General features: G+C 39.6%; 1 protein-coding gene across 1 annotated transcript; it reads left to right on the top strand.

The window, feature by feature from the left end:
- The first annotated feature begins 4478 nt into the window (after positions 1-4478).
- LOC126076300 (olfactory receptor 10AD1-like) lies at positions 4479-5432 on the top strand. The gene has a single exon (XM_049884857.1). It carries the CDS (start codon positions 4479-4481, stop codon positions 5430-5432), a length of 954 nt encoding a protein of 317 aa, XP_049740814.1.
- The last annotated feature ends 15892 nt before the right edge of the window (positions 5433-21324 follow it).

Here is a 21324-nt window from a genome sequence, read left to right as displayed (position 1 = left end):
TGAGCACTTTCAGTTCTGCATCCATTTATTGAAACATCTCAATTGGTATTTCATCAATTCCTGGAGCCTTATTTTTTGCCAATGCCTTCAGTGCAGCTTGGACCTTTTCCTTCAGTACCAGCCGTTCCTGATCCATATGCTATCTCCTGAAATGGCTGAATGTTGGCCAATTCTTTTTGATATAGTAACTCTGTGTATTCCTTCTGTTTTCTTTTGATGCTTCCTGCATAGATTAATATTCTCCCCATAGAATCCTTTAATGTTGTAACTCAAGGCTTGAATTTTTTTCCTTCAGTTCTTTCAACTTGAGAAATGCCAAGCATGTTTTTCCCTTTTGGTTTTCTAACTCCAGGTCTCTGCACATGTCGTTATAATACCTTGTCTTCTCCAGCCAATTTTTGGAATCTTCTATTCAGCTCTTTTACTTCATTATTTCTTCTGTTTGCTTTAGCTACTTGAAGTTCAAGAACAAGTTTCAGAGTCTCTTCTGACATTCATTTTGGTCTCTTCTTTCCTGTTTTTTAATGACCTCTTGCTTTCTTCATGTGCAATGTCCTTAATGTCATTCCACAATTCTTCTGTTCTTCAGTCATTAGTGTTCAACACATCAAATCTATTCTTGAGATGGCCTCTAAATCAGGTGGGGTATACTCAGGGTTGTACTTTGGCTCTCATGGATTTGTTTTAATTTTCTTCAGCATCAGGTTAAACTTGCATATGAGCGATTGATGGTCTGTTCCACAGTCAGCCTGACCTTGTTCTGACTAATGATATTGAGCTTTTCCATCAAATCTTTCCACAGATGTGGCCTATTTGATTCCTGTGTATTCCACTGGCAAGGTCCATGTGTATAGTCACCATTTATGTTGCTGAAAAAAGATGTTTGCAATGAAGAAGTCATTGGTCTTGCAAAATTCTATCATGCAGACTCCAGAATCATTTCTATCACTGAATTTTCCAACTACTGATCCTTCTTCTTTGTTTCCATCTTTTGCATTCCAATCACCAGTAATTATCAATGCATCCTGATAGCATGTTGTGTCAATTTCAGACTGCAGAAGTTGGTAAAAATCTCCAATTTCTTCATCTTTGGTCTTAGTGGTTGGTAGGTGAATTTGAATAATATTGGTATTAACTGGTCTTCTTTGTAGGAATATGGATATTACGCTTTCACTGACAGTGTTGTAGTTCAGGATAGATCTTGAAATGTTCTTTTTGACAATGAATGCAACACCATTCCTCTTCAAGTTGTCATTCCCAGCATAGATGACCATGATTGTCCAATTTGAAATGGCTAATATTAGTCCTTTTCAGCTCACTAATGCCTAGGACATCCATGTTTATGTGTTCCATTTCATTTTTGATGATTTCCAATTTTCCTAAGTTCATACTTCTTGTATTCCATGTTCCTATTATTAGTGGATGCTTGCAGCTGTTTCTTCTCATTTGAGTTATGCCACATCAGCAAATGAAGGTCCCAAAAGCTTGACTTCACTTTAACGAGTCGTTAAGATCAACTTTACTTTGAGAAGGCAGCTCTCCTCAAGTGGTCTATTTGGGTGCCTTCCAACCTGAGGGGCTCTTCTTCCTGCACTATATCAGACAATGTTCCACTGCTATATATAAGGTTTTTCACTTGATAATTCTTTTCAGAAGTAGACCACCAGGTCCTTCTTCCTAATCTGTCTTAGTCTGGAAGCTCAGCTGAAACCTGTCTGTCATGGGTAACCCTGATGGTATTTGAATACTGGTGGCATAGCTTTCAGCATCACAGCAACTTGCAAGGCCCCACAGTATGACAAACTGACAGATGTGTGGGGGCATGCTTATTTAGTTGTTCTTATTATACTCTCCTCCATGCCTCCAATCAATTTCTTTTTCATTGGTTTTTTCTCTTAATTCCTGGAAACTTTAAGGTTAATGAGGAAATAAGGACAGCAAGTCATGGTAAAAGGGCCCATGAATATTTAGCCTGAGGAAAAAAGCTAAAACAGCTAATAAGTGTCTTCAGTTCTCAAAGGGATCTCCCATCCTCAGAATAAGCCACCTTTCTTTACTATGAATTAAATTCAAAGAATGAAGGCTATAACTATAAGCAAATTTGCATTATAACATATATATGTATAATCTTGGCTATAAGGGACATTAACTAATAGTATAACCTCTCTAACATCAGTTGCTCCCTCTCCCCTCAGTACTCTCCCTCCTGTCTTTGGGCTAGGTACTTTGCTGCAATGTCTCACAGAACTCATGAATCATACTTACAGTTAAGTGGCTTATTAAGGAAGTAACAGGATACAACTCGGGATCAGGATCAGCTTGGAAGTAACAGGAACAACAACTCAGGAGGCAGTTCTTCTATCAGGGCAGCTTCTTCTCACCTTCTGCCATTGGGCCCGGCCGGGACCTTGCTGCCATGGTACCCTGTTGGAGACCTTCTGCCACCGGGTCCTGCTGGGGGCCTTCCAGGGCAAGTGTTACATCTCTTAGCTCCGCGGATCAGCAAGCCCCACCGAAGCGATCCCGTGCCAGCGTTCTTGTTCCTGCATCTCGCACCACCATCACTCCCTGCCTTCTGTGTTACAGCTCCTCCCTCCCTCTCTCTCTCTCTGTATCGCTTCAAGCCAGCAGGATGGCAAAATTGACCAATCCCCTCCTTAGGGTTCCATACACCTTATTTAAAAGAAAAGAAAAAAAATAGTGTAACCTACCTTAGGAGGTGGTGGCATCTCTGCCTTAGGCACCTCCACGTAGTGGAAAAAGGTACTCTAAGGACTTAGAATTCCTGGTCTGAGTCTCATTACTTTCATGTACTAGCTGTGTGACATTGAGTAAACTTTCTAAGCCTCAGTTTCCACATTTGTAAAATGGAGAGAATATCTACTTCATAGGGTTGTTGTAAGGGTCAATGGGATAATTTATATGAATAAGCTTTGTAAACTATGTTGTTGTTAGTTGCCATCAAATTAATTCCAACTTGGGAATCCCCTGTGTGTGCAGAGTAGACTGCTCCGTAGGGTTTTCAAGTCTGTGGCCTTTCAGAAGCAGATTGCCAGGAATGTCTTCCAAGGTGCCTCTGGGTGGGTTCAAATCACTAAGCTAGTAGTCAGCTAGTGGTCAAACCATAACCATTTGTGCCATGCAAGGTAAAGAAATTTTATCTGAGTAGACATTCATCTGGAACAGTTTGAGAAATGTCATGGGAAGGATTACTAAGCTAAAAGGAACATCTTTTCTTTCAGAGTGGACCCCAACATCAAACTGTCCTGTCTGGGCTAGCTCTTCCTCAGGCTCCATGAAATCATCTCTCTTACCTGTTGCAGTGAGTTGATGACAAACAGACCATTCCCAAGAATAGCAACAGAATGAGGTGAGACGTAATTTCCGTGAGATTGTCCCATTGTTTGTATGTACCATAATGTATGTAACCAGTGATTGAGAGATATACAGATTATTACTAGGGCAGAGGTGGACAGTGGAGTCAGATCAGTTTTCTGCAACATTACTCCCTCATAATGGGAGAAGTTTTGGTAGAAGTTCTGGCCTCCCTATGAGCTGAGACAGAAATATGAGGACACAGGCAGAAATGAACCCTACTCCTGGAAATACCATCTGTAAATAACAATAATTCTGCCTTTTTTTTATATTCCACTGGTGTGCTGGAGCCCAGCTGGTATCAGCTCACAAGATTCAGTTGTTAAAGTTTCCCAGGAATTTTGAGAATTCATAGTTAAATGTAATCATTATTAACAAATTATATAAACTGATAGCTAAATAAATGACATTTTAAAACAAAGGTAATAATAATCAAAATTCATCACTTCTTAATCTTTTCGTTACATTTTACTGTTATCTATGCTCTCAAGGTTATTTATGTCTATTGTACCTGTATGGTTGGAAAAACTATATAATTGTGGGCTACTGTGCATTCCTTCTCAACTCCATATTAACTAACAATGTCACACTGGCAGTTTGAAATTTGAAATAGTCATGGTGGGAGAATTTACACCACAGAAACTGGCAAATGCTACAAATCAGGTCCCCCTCTCCCAGAATCTTTGTTGAACACTTATTAGCTCATCACTCATTTGTCTAGATGCTTTGGCTAGTACTTGTAGAACATTCAAAAGCCTGAAGCGGTGTGGGGGTAGTGGTTGACAACACAGCTTCTTGAATCAGACTCCCTGGATTTGAATTTGAGCTTTACTGCTTACTCACTGGATACAATATTGACCCAAATTACAATAGAAACTCCATTGGTTTACGGTATGGTTTTACTACAGTAGTCTGCAATAGCACTGGCATTTTCAGTGCCTATGACACTGCTAACTCACATGGGGTTTTTACTGAAATTTCTATCTTGTTCTTCCATTCATTCCCAATCTGTGTTTATGCAAGTGGGTTAACCAAGGGAGCACCTACACAAAGTTATCTCCCCTGTGCTTTTCCTATCCTCTCTCTTCAACAGGCCCCAGATGATGGACCTCGGGAATGGTAGCGCAGTGTCAGACTTTATCCTCGTGGGCTTTGAGCAGAGCTCCCCTTCCACTCAGGCATTGCTCTTTGCTCTCTTCCTAGCCCTCTACGGTCTGGCCATGGCCATGAACGGCCTCATCATCTTCATCACCGGAAGAGACCCCAGGCTCAACAGCCCCATGTACTTCTTCCTTGGCCACCTGTCCTTCCTGGATGTCTGTTTCATCACCACCACCATCCCACAGATGCTGATCCACCTGGTGGTCAAGAACCACACTGTCTCCTTCACCTCCTGCTTGACTCAGACGTACCTAGTTTTTGGTGTGGGTGTGGCTGAGTGCATCCTCTTGGCTTTTATGGCCTATGACCATTATGTTGCTATCTGCCACCCACTTAGCTATACCCAGATCATGGGCCGGCAGGTCTGTGTGAGGTTGGTGGGTACTGCCTGGTTATTCGGGCTGATCAATGGCATCCTTCTTGATTATATGACCTTTCATGGTCCATTCTGTAGAGACAACCATATAGAAAACTTCTTCTGTGAGGCTCCCATAGTGATCACTCTCTCTTGTGGGGACCCTCAGTTTAGTCTAATGGTGATCTTTGCAGATGCCATTGTGGTGCTGCTCAGCCCCATGGTGCTCATTGTCATCTCCTATGCCCACATCCTGGCCTCCATCCTCAGCAGAGCCTCCTCCTCAGGTCGGGGAAAGACCTTCTCCACTTGTGCCTCCCACCTGACTGTGGTCATCTTCTTCTATACCTCTGCCATGTTCTCTTACATGAACCCCCGCAGCACACATGGGCCTGACAAGGACAAGCCTTTCTCCCTCCTCTACACCCTCATCACCCCCATGTGCAACCCCATCATCTACAGTTTCCGCAACAAGGAAATGAAGGGGGCCATGGTGAGAGCCCTGGGGAGGACCAGCCTGGCCCAGGCAGAGTCTGTGTAATGGTAAGGGTCCTGGGGGAAGTCCTTCCCTAAGGAGTGACCAGCCCTGGCAGGTGGGTCACCCTCCAGTGCTGAAAGGCTCCAGGCAAGAGCATTTACGACCTCTTTTGTTCCAGCATCAGACCTGAAAGTGCCTTCTGATGTCTAACGCTCATCTCTCTGACTTCAAGCATAGATTGCTTGACATTGCATTCTCTTAACAATACATTTTCATGATTACAGTGCCAAGTAAAATGAAATAGGAAATTTTATTCCAGAATTTGGACAAAAGAAGGCTCTCCTCAAGAAAAAGCCATTGAAAAGGATGTGCAGACCATTTTTTCTAGAGGACTGCTTTTCAGGAGTAACCTCAGTTAATGGGACCTCTGATATGGGGAGAAGAACAGATCAAGAGCCACAAGGGAAACAAAGGGATGTGTGAAACTCAGGAGAAGAGCTGTGGGCTGGAGAAATTTGCCATGAGGTGTGTGATATCATCCCTATATGATGGCCCCAAATTCGTCAAGAAAGCTCCCAAAGCTAGCAAGAGGAGGAATTATCTGCCAAATATGTGTGGATTAATGGAGAGGAGGGAAAACAGAAGCAAGAGAAAAAACATGAGGAGAGCACTGACTTCTCCAGGTTGTAAATTGGATGTAGAAGCTATGTAACAAAATCTCCAGGGTCAGGGAAACTTTGAGTGACATCTGCATTGTACAAGAATATAACAAGAGCACTTTATATTATCTGCACATTTACCAGCATTCACGTGAATATTTTGTCACTAACCTGGATGCATGTTGCGCAGTTCAAATGTCACACATATATATGGAGATTCCTTCCTGTCTCGTTTTACTTACAATACACTCACATTCCCTGAGAATCTCTACTCACATTTCTAACTTTCTCCCCTACCTCTGTTCCTTTACCTATCATCTAGAGCAGTGGTGTTCAACAGGGGATGATTTTGCCTCCAAGGTGATATTTGGCAATGTCTGAAGACATTTTCGATCGTCACAAATTAGGGAGGGAGTATGCTACTGTCATCTAGTGGGTAGAGGCCAGGGATGCAGCTACAATGAACAAGAAAATCCCCCACAACAAAGAACTATTTGACACAAAATATCAATGGTGCCAAGGTTGAGAAACTCTGGCCTAGAGAATGAAGTATAAAAAGGGCAGAAACAGGAAGATGACGAGAGGTATTAATACCAGGGAGAGAAGAGACAGAAGGAAACCAATAAGAAAATAGATTGCAGAATTCCATCTGCAAGCCATCTTCAGATTACCTGTGGGCAGGATTTCTGCAGGCCTTGCCATGGCAAACAACATACTATTTAAGTAGTTGTGATAAAACTTTCTCTAAAGTTTCTGTGTTTGTCTCTGTTTGATCTTACCCCTATAAGTAATAGAGCTTTTCCTGCCCAACCATGTCCATCCTTCTGCCACTAGCATGGACTCCTACTTAAATTCTGTCCTTTACCTCCATTACTTCAAACAAAGCCTCATTCCCCCAACATCCTTTCCTTGTCCTACCAATTTCACATTCCAGTCTGGTTCAGTCCCACCACTCTTCACCCCGCTATTCTGCAGAGGGGCTTCTCCGAATGCCATTCTGTGCAACCCATGGAAACCCTGTATCCCTTTGTGGGAATACTCCCTAGAATTTCAACATCTTTCCTCATTCACTTCACCAATCTCCTTTCTTTCACAATGCCTAACTTTCCCCCAGAGAACATTAAACTTAAGTTACCCTCTCATAAACATGTGGATTTTTTAAAAATAATTTTTATCGTGCTTTAAGTGAAAGTTTACAAATCAAGTCAGTCTCTCACACAAAAACCCATATACACCTTGCTACACACTCCCAATTACTCTCCCCTAATAAGACAGCCTGCTGTCTCCCACCACTCTCTTTTCGTGTCCTTTTCACCAGCTTCTAAACCCCTCCACCCTCTCATCTCCCCTCCAGGCAGGAGATGCCAACATAGTCTCCAGTGTCCACCTGATCCAAGAAGCTCACTCCTCACCAGCATCCCTCTCCAACCCATTGTCTAGTCCAATCCATGTCTGAAGAGTTGGCTTCGGGAATGGTTCCTGTCCTGGGCCAGAAGGTCTGGGGGCCATGACCACCGGGGTTCTTCTAGTCTCAGTCAGACCATTAAGTCTGGTCTTATGAGAATTTCGCGTCTGCATCCCACTGCTCTCCTGCTCCCTCAGGGGTTCTCTGTTGTGTTCCCTGTCAGGGCAGTCATCGGTTGTAGCCGGGCACCATCTAGTTCTTCTGGTCTCAAGATGATGTAGTCTCTGGTTCATGTGGTCCTTTCTGTCTCTTGGGCTCGTAATTGCCTTGTGTCCTTGGTGTTCTTCATTCTCCTTTGATCCAGGTGGGTTGAGACCAATTGATGGATCTTAGATGGTTGCTTGCTAGCGTTTAGACCCCAGATGCCACTCTTCAAAGTGGGATGCAGAATGTTTTCTTAATAGATTTTATTATACCAATTGACTTAGATGTCCCCTGAAACCATGGTCCCCAGACCCCTGCCCCAGCTACACTAGCCTTTGAAGCATTCAGTTTATTCAGGAAACTTCTTTGCTTTTGGTTTAGTCCAATTCTGTTGACCTCCCCTGTATTGTGTGCTCTTTCCCTTCACCTAAAGTAGTTCTTATCTACTATCTAATTAGTGAATACCCCTCTCCCATCATCCCTCCCTCCCCCTTCTCCTAACCACAAAAGAATGTTTTCTTCTCAGTTTAAACTATTTCTCAAGTTCTTATACTAGTGGTCTTATACAGTATTTGTCCTTTTGCAACTGTCTAATTTCACTCAGCATAATGCCTTCCAGGTTCCTCCACGTTATGAAATGTTTCACAGATTCATCACTGCTCTTTATTGATGCGTACTATTCCATTGTGTGAATATACCATAATTTATTTATCCATTCATCCGTTGATGGGCACCTTGGTTGTTTCCGTCTTTTTGCTATTGTAGACAGTGCTGCAATAAACATGGGTGCGCATATATCTGTTCGTGTAAAGGCTATTTCTCTAGGGTATAGTCCGAGGAGTGGGATTGCTGGATCGTAGGGTAGTTCTATTTCTAACTTTTTAAGGAAGTACCAAATTGATTTCCAAAGTGGTTGTACCATTTGACATTCCCACCAGCAGTGTATAAGTGTTCCAATCTCTCCACAGCCTCTCCAACATTTATTGTTTTGTGTTTTTTGGATTAATGCCAGCCTTGTTGGAGTAAGATGAAATCTCGTACTTTTTTTTTTTTTTTGAGGTTTTTTTTTTAATAACATTTATTAAGCTTCAAGTGAACGTTTACAAATCCAATCAGTCTGTCACATATAAGTTTACATACATCTCACTCCCTACTCCCACTTGCTCTCCCCCTCTTGAGTCAGCCCTTTCAGTCTCTCCTTTCTTGACAATTTTGCCGGCTTCCCTCTCTCTCTATCCTCCCATCCCCCCTCCAGACAAGAGTTGCCAACACAATCTCAAGTGTCCACCTGATATAATTAGCTCACTCTTCATCAGCGTCTCTCTCCCACCCGCTGACCAGTCCCTTTCATTTCTGATGAGTTGTCTTCGGGGATGGTTCCTGTCCTGTGTCAACTGAAGGTCTGGGGAGCATGGCCGCCGGGATTCCTCCAGTCTCAGTCAGACCATTAAGTTTGGTCTTTTTCTCATTGTACTTTTGATCCGCATTTCTCTAATGGCTAATGATCATGAACATTTCCTCATATATCTGTCAGCTAACTGAATGTCTTCTTTAGTGAAGTGCCTATTCATATCTTTTGCCCATTTTTTAATTGGGTTATTTGTCTTTTTGCAGTTGAGTTTTTGCAGTATCATGTAGATTTTAGAGATCAGGCACTGATCAGAAAAGTCATAGCTAAAAACTTTTTCCCAGTCTGTAGGTAGTCTTTTTACTCTTTTGGTGAAGTCTTTGGATGAGCATAAGTTTGATTTTTACAGGCTCCCAGTAATCTAGTTTTCTTCTACATTCTTTATAATGTTTTCTATACTATTTATGTCATGTATTAGGGCCCCTAACGTTGTCCCTATTTTTTGTTCCATGATCTTTATTGTTTTAGATTTTATATGTAGGTCTTTGATCCATTTTGAGTTAGTTTTTGTGTATGGAGTGAGGTATGGGTCTTGTTTCATTTTTTTGCAGATGGATATCCAGTTATGCCAGTACCTTTTGTTAAAAAAGACTGTCTTTTCCCCATTTAACTGTTTTGGGGCCTTTGTCAAATATCAACTGTCCATATGTGGATAGATTTATGTCTGGATTCTCAATTCTGTTCTATTGGTCCATGTATCTGTTGTTGTACCAGTATCAGGCTGTTTTGACTACCGTGGCAGCATAATAGGTTCTAAAATCAGGTAAAGTAAGGCCTCCCACTTTGTTCTTCTTTTTCAGTAATGCCTTATTTATCCGGGGTCTCTTTCCCTTCCATATGAAATTGGTGATTTGTTTCTCCATCTCATTAAAGAATGTCCTTGGGATTTGGATTGGAATTGCATTAAATGTATAGATCGCTTTTGGTAGAATAGACATTTTTATAATGTGAATTCTTCCTATGCATGAGCAAGGTATGTTCTTCCACTTATGTAAGTCTCTTTCAGTTTCTTGCAGAAGTGTACTGTAGTTTTCTTTGTATAAGTCTTTTACACCTCTGGTAAGGTTTATTCCTAAGTATTTTACATTCTTGGGGGCTACTGTAACTGGCACTGATTTGGTGATTTCCTCTTCTATGTTCTTTTTGTTGGTGTAGAGGAATCCAACTGATTTTTGTATGTTTATCTTGTATCCCGATACTCTGCTGAACTCTTCTATTAGTTTCGGTAGTTTTCCTGAGGATTCCTTAGGGTTTTCTGTGTAGAAGATCATGTCATCTGCAAATAGAGATACTTTTACTTCTTCCTTGCCAATCTGGATGCCCTTTATTTCTTTATCTAGCCTAATTGCTCTGGCTAGGACTTCCAGCACAATGTTGAATAAGAGTGGTGGTAAAGGGCATCCTTGTCTGGTTCCCGATCTCAGTGGGAACGTTTTCAGGCTCTCTCCATTTAGGGTAATGTTGGCTGTTGGCTTTGTATAAATGCCCTTTATTATGTTGAGAAATTTTCATTCTATTCCTATTTTGCTGAGAGTTTTTATCATGAATGAGTGTTGACCTATGTCAAATGCCTTTTCTGCATCAATTGATAAAATCATGTGATTCTTGTCATTTGTTTTATTTATGTGGCGGATTACATTAATTGTTTTTCTAATGTTGAACCATCCCTGCATAGCTTGTATGAATCCCACTTGGTCATGGTGAATTATTTTTTTGATATGTTGTTGAATTCTATTGGCTAGAATTTTGTTGAGGATTTTTGCGTCTACATTCATGAGGGATATAGGTCTGTAATTTTCTTTTCTTGTGGCGTCTTTACCTGGTTTTGGTATCAGGGATATGGTGGCTTCATAGAATGAGTTAGGTAGTATTGCATCCTTTTCTATGCTCTGAAATACCTTTAGTAGTAGTGCTGTTAACTCTTCTCTGAAAGTTTGGTAGAACTCTGCAGTGAAGCCAGGGTTTTTTTTTGTTGGGAGTTTTTTGATTACTTTTTCAATCTCTTCTTTTGTTATGGGTCTATTTAGCTCTACCTCTGTTTGTGTTAGTTTAGGTAGGTAGTGTGTTTCTAAGAATTCATCCATTTCTTCTAGGTTTTCAAATTTGTTTGAGTATAGTTTTTCATAGTAATCTGATATGATTCTTTTAATTTCAGTTGGGTCTGTTGTAATATTGCCCATCTCATTTCTTAGTCGGGTTATTTGCTTCCTCTCCTGTTTTTCTTTTGTCAGTTTGGCCAATGGTTTATCGATTTTGTTGATTTTTTCACAGAACCAGCTTTTGGTCTTGTTAATTCTTTCAATTGTTTTTCTGTTTTCTATTTCATTAGTTCAGCTCTAATTTTTATTATTTATTTTCTTCTGGTGCCTGTGGGTTTCTTTTGTTGCTCTCTTTCTATTTGTTCAAGTTGTAGGGATAATTCTTTGATTTTGGCCCTTTCTTCTTTTTGTATGTGTGCATTTATTGATATAAATTGGCCTCTGAGCACCACTTTTGCTGTGTCCCAGAGGCTCTGATAGGAAGTGTTTTCATTCTTGTTGCAGTCTATGAATTTCTTTATTCCATCCTTAATGTCTTCTATAATCCAGTCTTTTTTGAGCAGGGTATTGTTCAGTTCCCAAGTGTTTGATTTCTTTTCCCTGCTTTTCCTGTTATTGATTTCCACTTTCATGGCCTTATGGTCAGAGAAGATGCTTTGTAATATTTCAATGTTTTGGATTCTGCTAAGGCTTGCTTTATGACCTAATATGTGGTCTATTCTACAGAATGTTCCACGTGCACTAGAAAAGAAAGTATAGTTGGTTGCTGTTGGGTGGAGTGTTCTGTATATGCGTACGAGGTCAAGTTGGTTGATTGTGGCATTTAGATATTCTGTGTCTTTAGTGAGCTTCTTTCTGGATGTCCTGTCCTTCACCGAAAGTGGTGTGTTGAAGTCTCTTGCTGTTATTGTGGAGCTATCTATCTCACTTTTCAATGCTGATAGAGTTTGTTTTATGTATCTTCCAGCCCTGTCATTGGGTATATAAATATTTAATATGGTTATATCTTCTTGGTGTATTGTCCCTTTAATCATTATATAGTGTCCTTCCTTATCCTTTCTGATGGATTTAAATTTAAAGTTTATTTTGTCAGAAATTAATATTGCCACTCCTGCTCTTTTTTGATTGTTGTTTGCCTGATATATTTTTTTTCATCCTTTGAGTTTTAGTTTGTTAGTGTCTCTAAGTCTAAGGTGTGTCTCTTGTAGGCAGCATATAGATGGATTTTGTTTTTTAATTCATTCTGCCACTCTCTGTCTCTTTATTGGTGCATTTAGTCTATTTACATTCAGCGTAATTATGGATAGGTATGAATTTAGTGCTATCATTTTGATGTCTTTTTTTGTGTGTTGACAGCTTCTTTTTCCCACTTGATTTTATGTGTTGAGTAGATTTTCTTTGTATATTGTCCTTTCCTCTTATTTGTTGTTGTTGATTTTGTTTCTGCTGAGTCTGTATTTTTCCCTTGTATTTTATTTTGATGAGTAGGACAGTTTGTCTCTTTTGTGGTTACCTTATTGTTTATCCTCATTTTTCTAAATTTATAACCAACTTTTATTTCTTTGTATCGCCGTATCTTCCTCTCCATATGGAAGGTGTATGATTACATTTCTTAGTCCCTCTTTATTATTTTAATGTTGTCTTCTTTTATATAATAACATTACCGTTACCCTGTCTTGGGCCTTTTTTTTTAAATCTTGCTTTTTTTTTTTTTATTTCCCTGTCTGAGTTGATTTCTGGTTGCTCTGCCCAGTGTTCTAGTCTTGGGCCGATACCTGATATTATTGATTTTCTAATCTTTTTTTTTAATCAAAGAACTCCCTTTAGTATTTCTTGTAGTTTTGGTTTGGTTTTTACGATTTCCCTATACTTCTGTTTATCTGGAAATGTCTTAATTTCACCTTCATATTTAAGAGACTGTTTTAATGGATATATGATTCTTGGCAGGCAATTTTTTTTCCTTCAATTTTTAAAATATGTCTTCCCATTGCCTTCTTGCCTGCATGGCTTCTGGTGAGTAGTCCAAGCTTGTTCTTATTGGCTGTCCTTCGTAGGTGACTTTTCTTTTATCCCTCGCTGCTCTTATAATTGTCTCTTTATCTCTGGTTTTGGCAAGCTTGATTGGTGACTTTCTTTTCAGATCTACCTTATGTGGAGTTCGATGAGCATCTTGGATAGATATCTTCTCATCTTTCGCAATATCAGGGAAATTTTCTGCTAACAAATCCTCAACAATTTTCTCTGTATTTTCTGTTATCCCTCCCTGTTCTGATACTCCAATCACTCGTAGGTTATTTCTCTTGATAGAGTCCCACATGATTCTTAAGGTTTCTTCATTTTTTTTTAATTATTTTATCTGATTTTTCTTCAAATATATTAGTGCCAAGTGATTTATCTTCGAGTTCAGAAATTCTAGATTCTACTTGCTCAATTCTGCTCCTCTGACTTTCTATTGAGTTATCTAATTCTGTAATTTTATTATTAATCTTCTGAATTTCTGATTGCTGTCTGCCTATGGATTTTTCCAGCTTATTAAACTTTTCATTATGTTCCTGAATAATCTTTCTGATTTCTTGAGTTGCTTTATCTGTGTGTTCCTTGGCTTGCTCTGCGTATTGCCTCATTTCCTTCCTGATGTCTTAAAGGGTTCCGTATGTTAAACTTTTGTCTTCTGCATCTGATCATTCCAGGAATGCACTTTCATCTAAAAGATCCCTGGATTCTTTGTTTTGAGAGCCTGTTGAGGTCATCATGGCCTGTTTCTTTATGTGACTTGATATTGACTGTTGTCTCCAAGCCACGTATAAGTTATTGTATTAGTTTATGCTTGCTTACTGTGTCATAGCTTCTTGCTTTGTTTTATTTTGGTATATCCCAATGGGTTGCTTGAGTGAACTATCTTGATTTTTTTCGCCTTTGGAGCTCTGGTGTCCTGTCCCCAGCTGGCTAGAGCTGTTATCAGGTATATCAGTCTAGGAGTCCATTCAGTTTTCTTGTATGAATTCAGCTCAGGTTTCCAGGTAGCTGATCGTCAAGTGTGCGGTACAGGCTCTGTCATACAGTCTTAAAGGGGCAGGGGTGATTGGAGTATATACCCATATCTGATTGTAGCAGGGGGTCACTCTCTGAACAAGGCAGGGGGCTGAGAACCGACCCCTGAGAGTCTCTGAGGAAAATGCGTCTCTGTTCCCTGGAGCGTGCTGGTGGGTGGGCTCTGCAAATGTACCATGGGCACCCAAAGTTTTTGTTGTAAGGCTGGGAGGTACCAGTTATCCCTGGACCCCTGTTGCAGGTGGCTGGGTGACCCTAGTGGAGCCACCAGTCCTTAGGTCCCTGTTGTGGGTAGGTGAGGACCTTGTTTAATAGGCAAAGCAATGTCAAACATCAAACACCCACCTCTCCACCACACTGCTGAAATGGTCGGAGTTTGCCAGCAAGGGCCTATTCTCCTGAAATAGGCCCATACAGGTCCATGCAGAAGGGGAAGGTGCTCAAGGTCCACAGACGGTTTATGCCTGGACAGGAACCGCTTCTGTCCTGAGCTCCCCCAGTTAATGGAGCTAACAAATTATCTTTTCCCCCCAGTTGCAAGTTTTTTCCCTCCCCAGGGCCAGGAGAACAGCTCCAGGTGCTCACCAGGGTCTATCTCAGGCCTTGGGATTCAGCCGCTGAAGCTGGGTTGGGGGTGGGGTGGGTGGGCTTGGTAAAATATATGCAAGAACTTAGCTTTTGCGGACAGCGCCCTTCTCCTCAGGTTCCGGAGGTATGAGTGGGCTGTGTGGCTGGCTGCTTCTCCCTGAGGAAACTGCAGCCGAATGCTAGGACCAGCCCGCCACTGCCACTGCCACCACCACAGCCACTCCAAGAATGGTGACCGAGGGCTCCCCGCGATTCAGGTCCAGCTACTCCTCTCCGCTTCTGAATGGTCTCTTCCTTCCTCTGCCCCTCAGTTCGTTGTCTAAGCTTGCCTTGGATGCTCAGGGCTCCCAGTTTGTTACAAATATACTTGTTTCACTTGTTTTTTGGGGGTCTTTGTTGTAAAGAGGGCTTGATGCAAGCAGCTGTCTATTCCACCATCTTGGCTCCGCCTCTGGAATTTTTTAATAGAATAATGACTTATAAAACACCAATAAAATACCTTATATAGTTTAACATAAACACACAATCAAAATACACAATAGTGTAAAATTGAAAGGAAGAATAAATAAAGTCAGAATATTCTAATATCATGGCATTGTCCAAGGAAGATGTAAAAGTATTAATTTGTATTAAACTATGATAAGACAAGATTTCCTGGTGTAATCTCTAGAGTAGGCCCTAAATTAATTGTAAAAGATTATAAAACCATCAAGATAATGGAGGGGAGTTAGAAAATGGAATAATAAAAAATAATCCATAGAGGAAAAGCACCATAGAATAGGAAGTACAGTTAGAAAACAAATTACAAGACAGTAGTTTTAAAGTAAAATATATTAGTAATTGCAAGAAATGTAAATGTACTTGTTGAGTATTGTCTCATAGATACCCCATGAGAAAGAGTAGAACTGCCCATAGGGTTTTCTTGGCTATAATTTTTATGGAAGCAGATCACCAGGTCTTTTTCCCTCAGAGCTGCTGGGTGAGTTTGAACCACCAACCGTTAGGTTAGCAGTCGAGTACTTAACAGTTGTGCCACCAGGGATCCTTATAAATGTACTAGGCCCCAGTTAGAAGATAACAATCACAACAATTATATGTTGCTTATGAACAGGGATGGGACTAGAGTAAGATAATCGTGGCACCTCAGATGTAAAACTTAAGTAGGTACTCACTCTCAGATTAATGCAAGTGCCAGCCCTGTATCTGGCCTACTTATGTTAGAGACACATCTAAAATATAAGGATGCAAAATAGTTGTAAGTAAAATATGGGAAAATATACCATGCAAACACTAACCAAAAGAAAATTAATGTGGCTGGATTAATATCAGATGAAGTAAGTTATAGACAAAAAGTATCACTAAAGATAAAGAGCTGCACTTCATAATGAAAAAAGGTCAGTGCAAACAGAAGATATAGCAATCCAAAATGTATTTGCACCTAATAACAGGGCACAAAATTATATAGATAAAAATTTGACAGAAGAAGAAATTGACAAATCCATGATGATAGTGGGAGATATTAGCATACCTTTTACAGTAACTAATGGAACAAGCAAAGAATCAGTAAGAATATAGATTATCTGAACCCAATTATTAACAAAATTGATCTAAATGAAATATATAGAAACCTCCATCCAACAACTGCAGTTGCGTATTCTATTCCAGGACTCATAGAGCATTTACAAAAATTCACCATGTGTTGAGTTATAAAATAAGCCTCAACAAATTTTAAGATATTGGAATAATGCGAATTAACCTTTCTGACCATTTTAGAATTAAGCTAGAAACCAGTAAAGAATCAATCATTTTAACACTAGAAAATCTCCAAATGTTTGGAAATTAAGAAATGCATTTCTGAATAACCCATGTGATATAGAATAAATCATAATGGAAATTTTTAAGTAATTTTAACAGAATGATAGTCAAAAATATGACATCACAAAACCCTTGGGATGCAGTTAAAAATGGTCTTAGAGTAAATGTGTCGTCTTAAATGCACATATTAGAAAAGAAAAAGGGCTGAAAATGCTAAGCATACATCTCAAGAAGTTAGAAAAATAAATTACATACAAAGAAAGTAGAAGATAGAAAATAATAAACTAAAGAGTAAAAATAAATGAAATAGAGAATAAACATACAATAGAGTAGAAAATCCCTAGAACAACTGAATCAATAAGCAACATCACGGTCAACAGAGAAAAGATTGAAGTTGTCAAGGATTTCATTTTATTTGGATTCACAATCAACGCCTACGGAAGCAGCAGTCAAAAAATTAAATGACGTGTTGCCTTGGGCAAATCTGCTGCAAAAGACGTCTTTCAAGTGTTAAAAAGTAGATGTCACTTTGAAGACCAAGGTGCACCTGACCCAAGCCATGGTGTTTTCAATTGCCTCATATGCACGGTCATATGCACGCAAAAGCTGAGCAATAAATAAGGAAGGCCAAAAAGAAGAATGGATATCTTTGAATTATGGTATTAGCAAAGAATATGGAATATACCACGGACTGCCAGAAGAACGAACAAATCTGTCTTAGAAGAAATACAGCCAGAATGCTCCTTCGAAGGGAGGATGGTGAGACTTCATCTCACATACTTTGGAAATGTTATCAGGAGGGACCAGTACCTAGAGAAGGACATCATGCTTGGTAGAGGGTCAGCGAAAGAGAGGAAGACCCTCAACAAAAAGGATTGACACAGCGGCTCCGACAATGGGCTCGAAACATAACAATTATGAGGATGGTGCCGGACCAGACAGCGTTTCGTTCTGTTGTACACAGGGTCACTATGACGCAATGGCGCCTAACAACAACAGAGTACCACTGCCGTCAAGTCGGAACAAAAACAAACGTTGGTCTTCTAAAAATAATAACAAAACCGATACCCCCAGGTAAGAGGTAAGACTGATTTAAAAAAAAAGGGGGGAGGGAGAAAGAATAAATAAAGAATATGAGAAATTTAAAAGGAAATAAAACAAACACTAGATACATCGAAGAGAAGGTTAGATAATATAATGAACAATATTATGGCAACACATTGTAAAATTTAGATGAAATGATCTAATTCCTAGAAAAATACAATTTACCAAAAATGACACAGGAAAAAAAGAAAATGCAAATTATTAAAGGGATTGAATATTACTAATAAAGTATTATTAAAGGAAATAAAACTGTTTCCATTTAAAACATTTCAACAAAGAAAACTTCAAGCCTGGATGGCTTTACCAGAGAATTCTGTGAAATATTTAAATAAGAAAACATCGATCTACACAAAATCTTACAGAGAATTAGAAAAAAGAAAAATATTGCCCCAAAAGCTGAGATAGCAAGGAAAATATACAGGCCAATTTTGCTCATAAATGTAGTTCAGAAACATAAACAAAATATAAACTCAATCCAGCAATATATAAAAAGTTTGGTTTAACATTTGGAAATAAATCTGTGCACATTAATAAAGTAAAAGGAGAAAAATATGATCATCTCAACAGATTCATAAAAGTATCGGATAAAATTCAACATCATGATAAAGAGTCCTAACAAAGTACAGATAGAAGAAAACCTCAAGGATATTTACAAAAAACGTCCCACAAACATCATACTTAATGATTAAATATTTAAAGTTTTTCTTCTGAGAACAGAGGCAAAGAGTTCCACTATCACAATTTAATGCAACATCGAATTGAAAGTCCTATATATGAACTCCTACAGGTCAATTTGAAAAATATATATAGCCCGTAGAAAAATGGAGAAAAGATCTAAACACACACTTCATAAAACATCATATTCAAGTAGTTAAGAAACATACAATAAGGTGCTCAACTTCATTACTAATCAGGAAACTATAAATTAAAACCACAAATAGATACTACCATTCACTCAGGAGAATGGTTAAAATGTAAAGGACTTACAATAAGGAGTCTTTGCAAGGTTGTGAATCAATTGAACCTATATATGCAGATACATTCACTTTGGAAAACAGTTTGACATTAATCTAAGTAGAATTTAGGAATACGCAATGATCCAGCAATTCTATTCCTGTTATTTACCCAACAGAAATGAAAATAAACAAACCGCAAGAACATACACACAATAACATGGATAAATCTCACAAATAAAACATTGAATAAAATAAGCCAAATGTAAAGAATACACATTGTATAAGTCCATCTTGGTAAACTTCAAAATGACACAAAACTAAACTAGTACTAAGTGTTAGAATTTCTGATAGTGACTACCTTTGGGAAGACAGAAGAAAGTAGTATTGATTGGGGAATGAGAAAGTCTTCTGAGATGCTGGCGATATTTGGAGTGGGAGGGCTATGTGGATGTTTGCTTTGTAATGATTTATTGAACTATGTATTTGTGGGGTTTGCGCTTTTCTGTATGCATGCTGTTTTTTAAAAAGCAAAGTGTTGTGATAGCAGAATTCTCAGATGACCTTTTAGGATTCCTAGCCCCTCTCCTTGAGTATAGGCAGAACCTGTGAATATGATGGGGTACTAGCTCCCTCCATTAAAAAAAAACAAAATTAGGTTGTGTTATATGGCAAATGGTGATGGAACAGTAACTACTGAGTTTACGGTTGTCTCATATAAGACACCATCATAGCAGACAAGAGAGCGATTGGAAGTCAGAGAGAGACATGCTTCTGCTGGCCTGTAAGAAGGCAAACGTCCATGTTGTTTACTGTCTATGGGGGCTACCTGATAAGGAACTGCTGACAGTCTCCAGAGCTGAGCGCAATCCCCAGGTGACAGCTAGCAAGATGAGAACCTCAGTCAGACAAATGCAAAGAAACGAATTTTGCCAACAGCTGGAAAGCTTGAAAAAGAGGATCCCGAGCCTTAGATGGGAATTGCAGCCCCCGTGACACCTTGATTTCAGCCTGGTAAGATCCTGAGCAGTGGATCCAGCTAACTCATACCCAGACTCCTGACCCATGGGAATACTGAGATAATAACTTGGTCTTGTTTAAAGCCACTTATTTGTGGTTGTTTGTAACACAGAGCATTAGAAAGATAATCAAAAACACCAGTTGCCATGGAGTCCATTTTGACTCATGGTGACCCCATATGTATCATAGTTGAATTATTCGCCATCAGATTTTCAGTGGCTGCTTTTCAGGAGTAGATCACCAGGTCTTTCTTGCAAGACACCTCTGGGTAGACTCCAACCTCCAACCTTTTGGTTAGCAGCCAAGCATTTTAATCATTTGCACCACCCAGGGACTCCTAGAAAACTAATACAAATGTTTAAAATACTAAGAAAGTACTATGGGAATTTTTTGCCATTAAAATTAATAACCTAGTTGAATGGAATATTATCAGAAAAATAAATTTTCTACCAAAAGTGACTCGAAAAGAAATAGAAAACATAAATACACCTATAAGCATGACGTTAAATCAGTAGGCAAAAAAAAGTCTATAAAGAACGATCTAGACCCATATGGTTTCACAGGTGTATACTACCAAACAATCAAGAAGGAAAAAAAAAAATCCTAATTTTAGGTATACTAGTAAAAGAAGGAAACACCTTGACATGGATTGAATTGTGTTCCCAAAAATGTGTATCAATTTGGCTAGGCCATGATTCCCAGTATTGTGGGATTGTCCACCATTTTGTTATCTGATGTGATTTACCTATATGCATTGTAAATCCTCTCTCTATGATGTTGATGAGATGGGATTAGTAGTTATGTTAATGAAACAAGGCTCAATTTACAAGATTGGATTGTGTCTTGAGCCAATCTCTTTTGAGATATAAAAGAGAGAAGTGAGCAGCAAGGCAGGGGACCTCATACCACCAAGAAAACAGTGCCAGGAGCAGAGCACATCCTTTGAACCCAAAGTTCCTGCGCAGAGAAACTCCTAGACCAGGGAAAGATTGATGACAAGGACCTTCTTCCAGAGCCAACAGAGAAAGAAAGCCTTCCCTGGAACTGGTGCCCTGAATTTGGAGTTCTAGTCTAATATACTGTTAGAAAATAAACTTCTATTTATTAAAGCCAGAGTTGGTGGCACAGTGGTTAAGAGCTACAGTGAGGGACAGAGTAGCAGGGGCGGGGGTCTGGGGACCATGGTTTCAGGGGACATCTAGGTCAATTGGCATAACAAAGTTTTTTAAGAAAATGCTCTGCATCCCACTTTGGCGAGTGGCGTCTGGAGCCTTAAAAGCTAGCAAGTGGCCATCTAAGATGCATCGATTGGTTCCAACCCACCTGGAACAAAGGAGAATGAAGAACCCCAAAGACATAAGGAAAATATGAGCCCAAGAGACAGAAAGGGCCACGTAAACCAGAGACTCCATTAGCCTGAGACTGGAAGAGCTAGATGGTGCCCAGCTACCACCAATGACCACCCTGACAGAGAACACAACAGACAGTCCCCTGAGGGAGTGGGAGAAAAGTGGGGTGCAGAACTCAAATTCTAGTAAAAAGGCCAGACTTGATGATCTGACTGAGACTGGAGGGACCCCAGAAGACATGGCCCCCAGACTCTCTGTTAGGCCAGAACTAAAACCATTCCCGAAGCCGACTCTTTAGACAAAGATTAGTCTGGACTATTAGACATAAAATGATACTGGTGAAGAGTATGCTTCGTGGCT

The sequence above is a fragment of the Elephas maximus genome, chromosome 4, assembly GCF_024166365.1.
Source record: "Elephas maximus indicus isolate mEleMax1 chromosome 4, mEleMax1 primary haplotype, whole genome shotgun sequence".
Taxonomy (NCBI): domain Eukaryota; kingdom Metazoa; phylum Chordata; class Mammalia; order Proboscidea; family Elephantidae; genus Elephas; species Elephas maximus.
The sequence above is the reverse complement of the archived record's forward strand: the minus strand, read 5'-3'. Positions and strand labels throughout refer to the sequence as shown.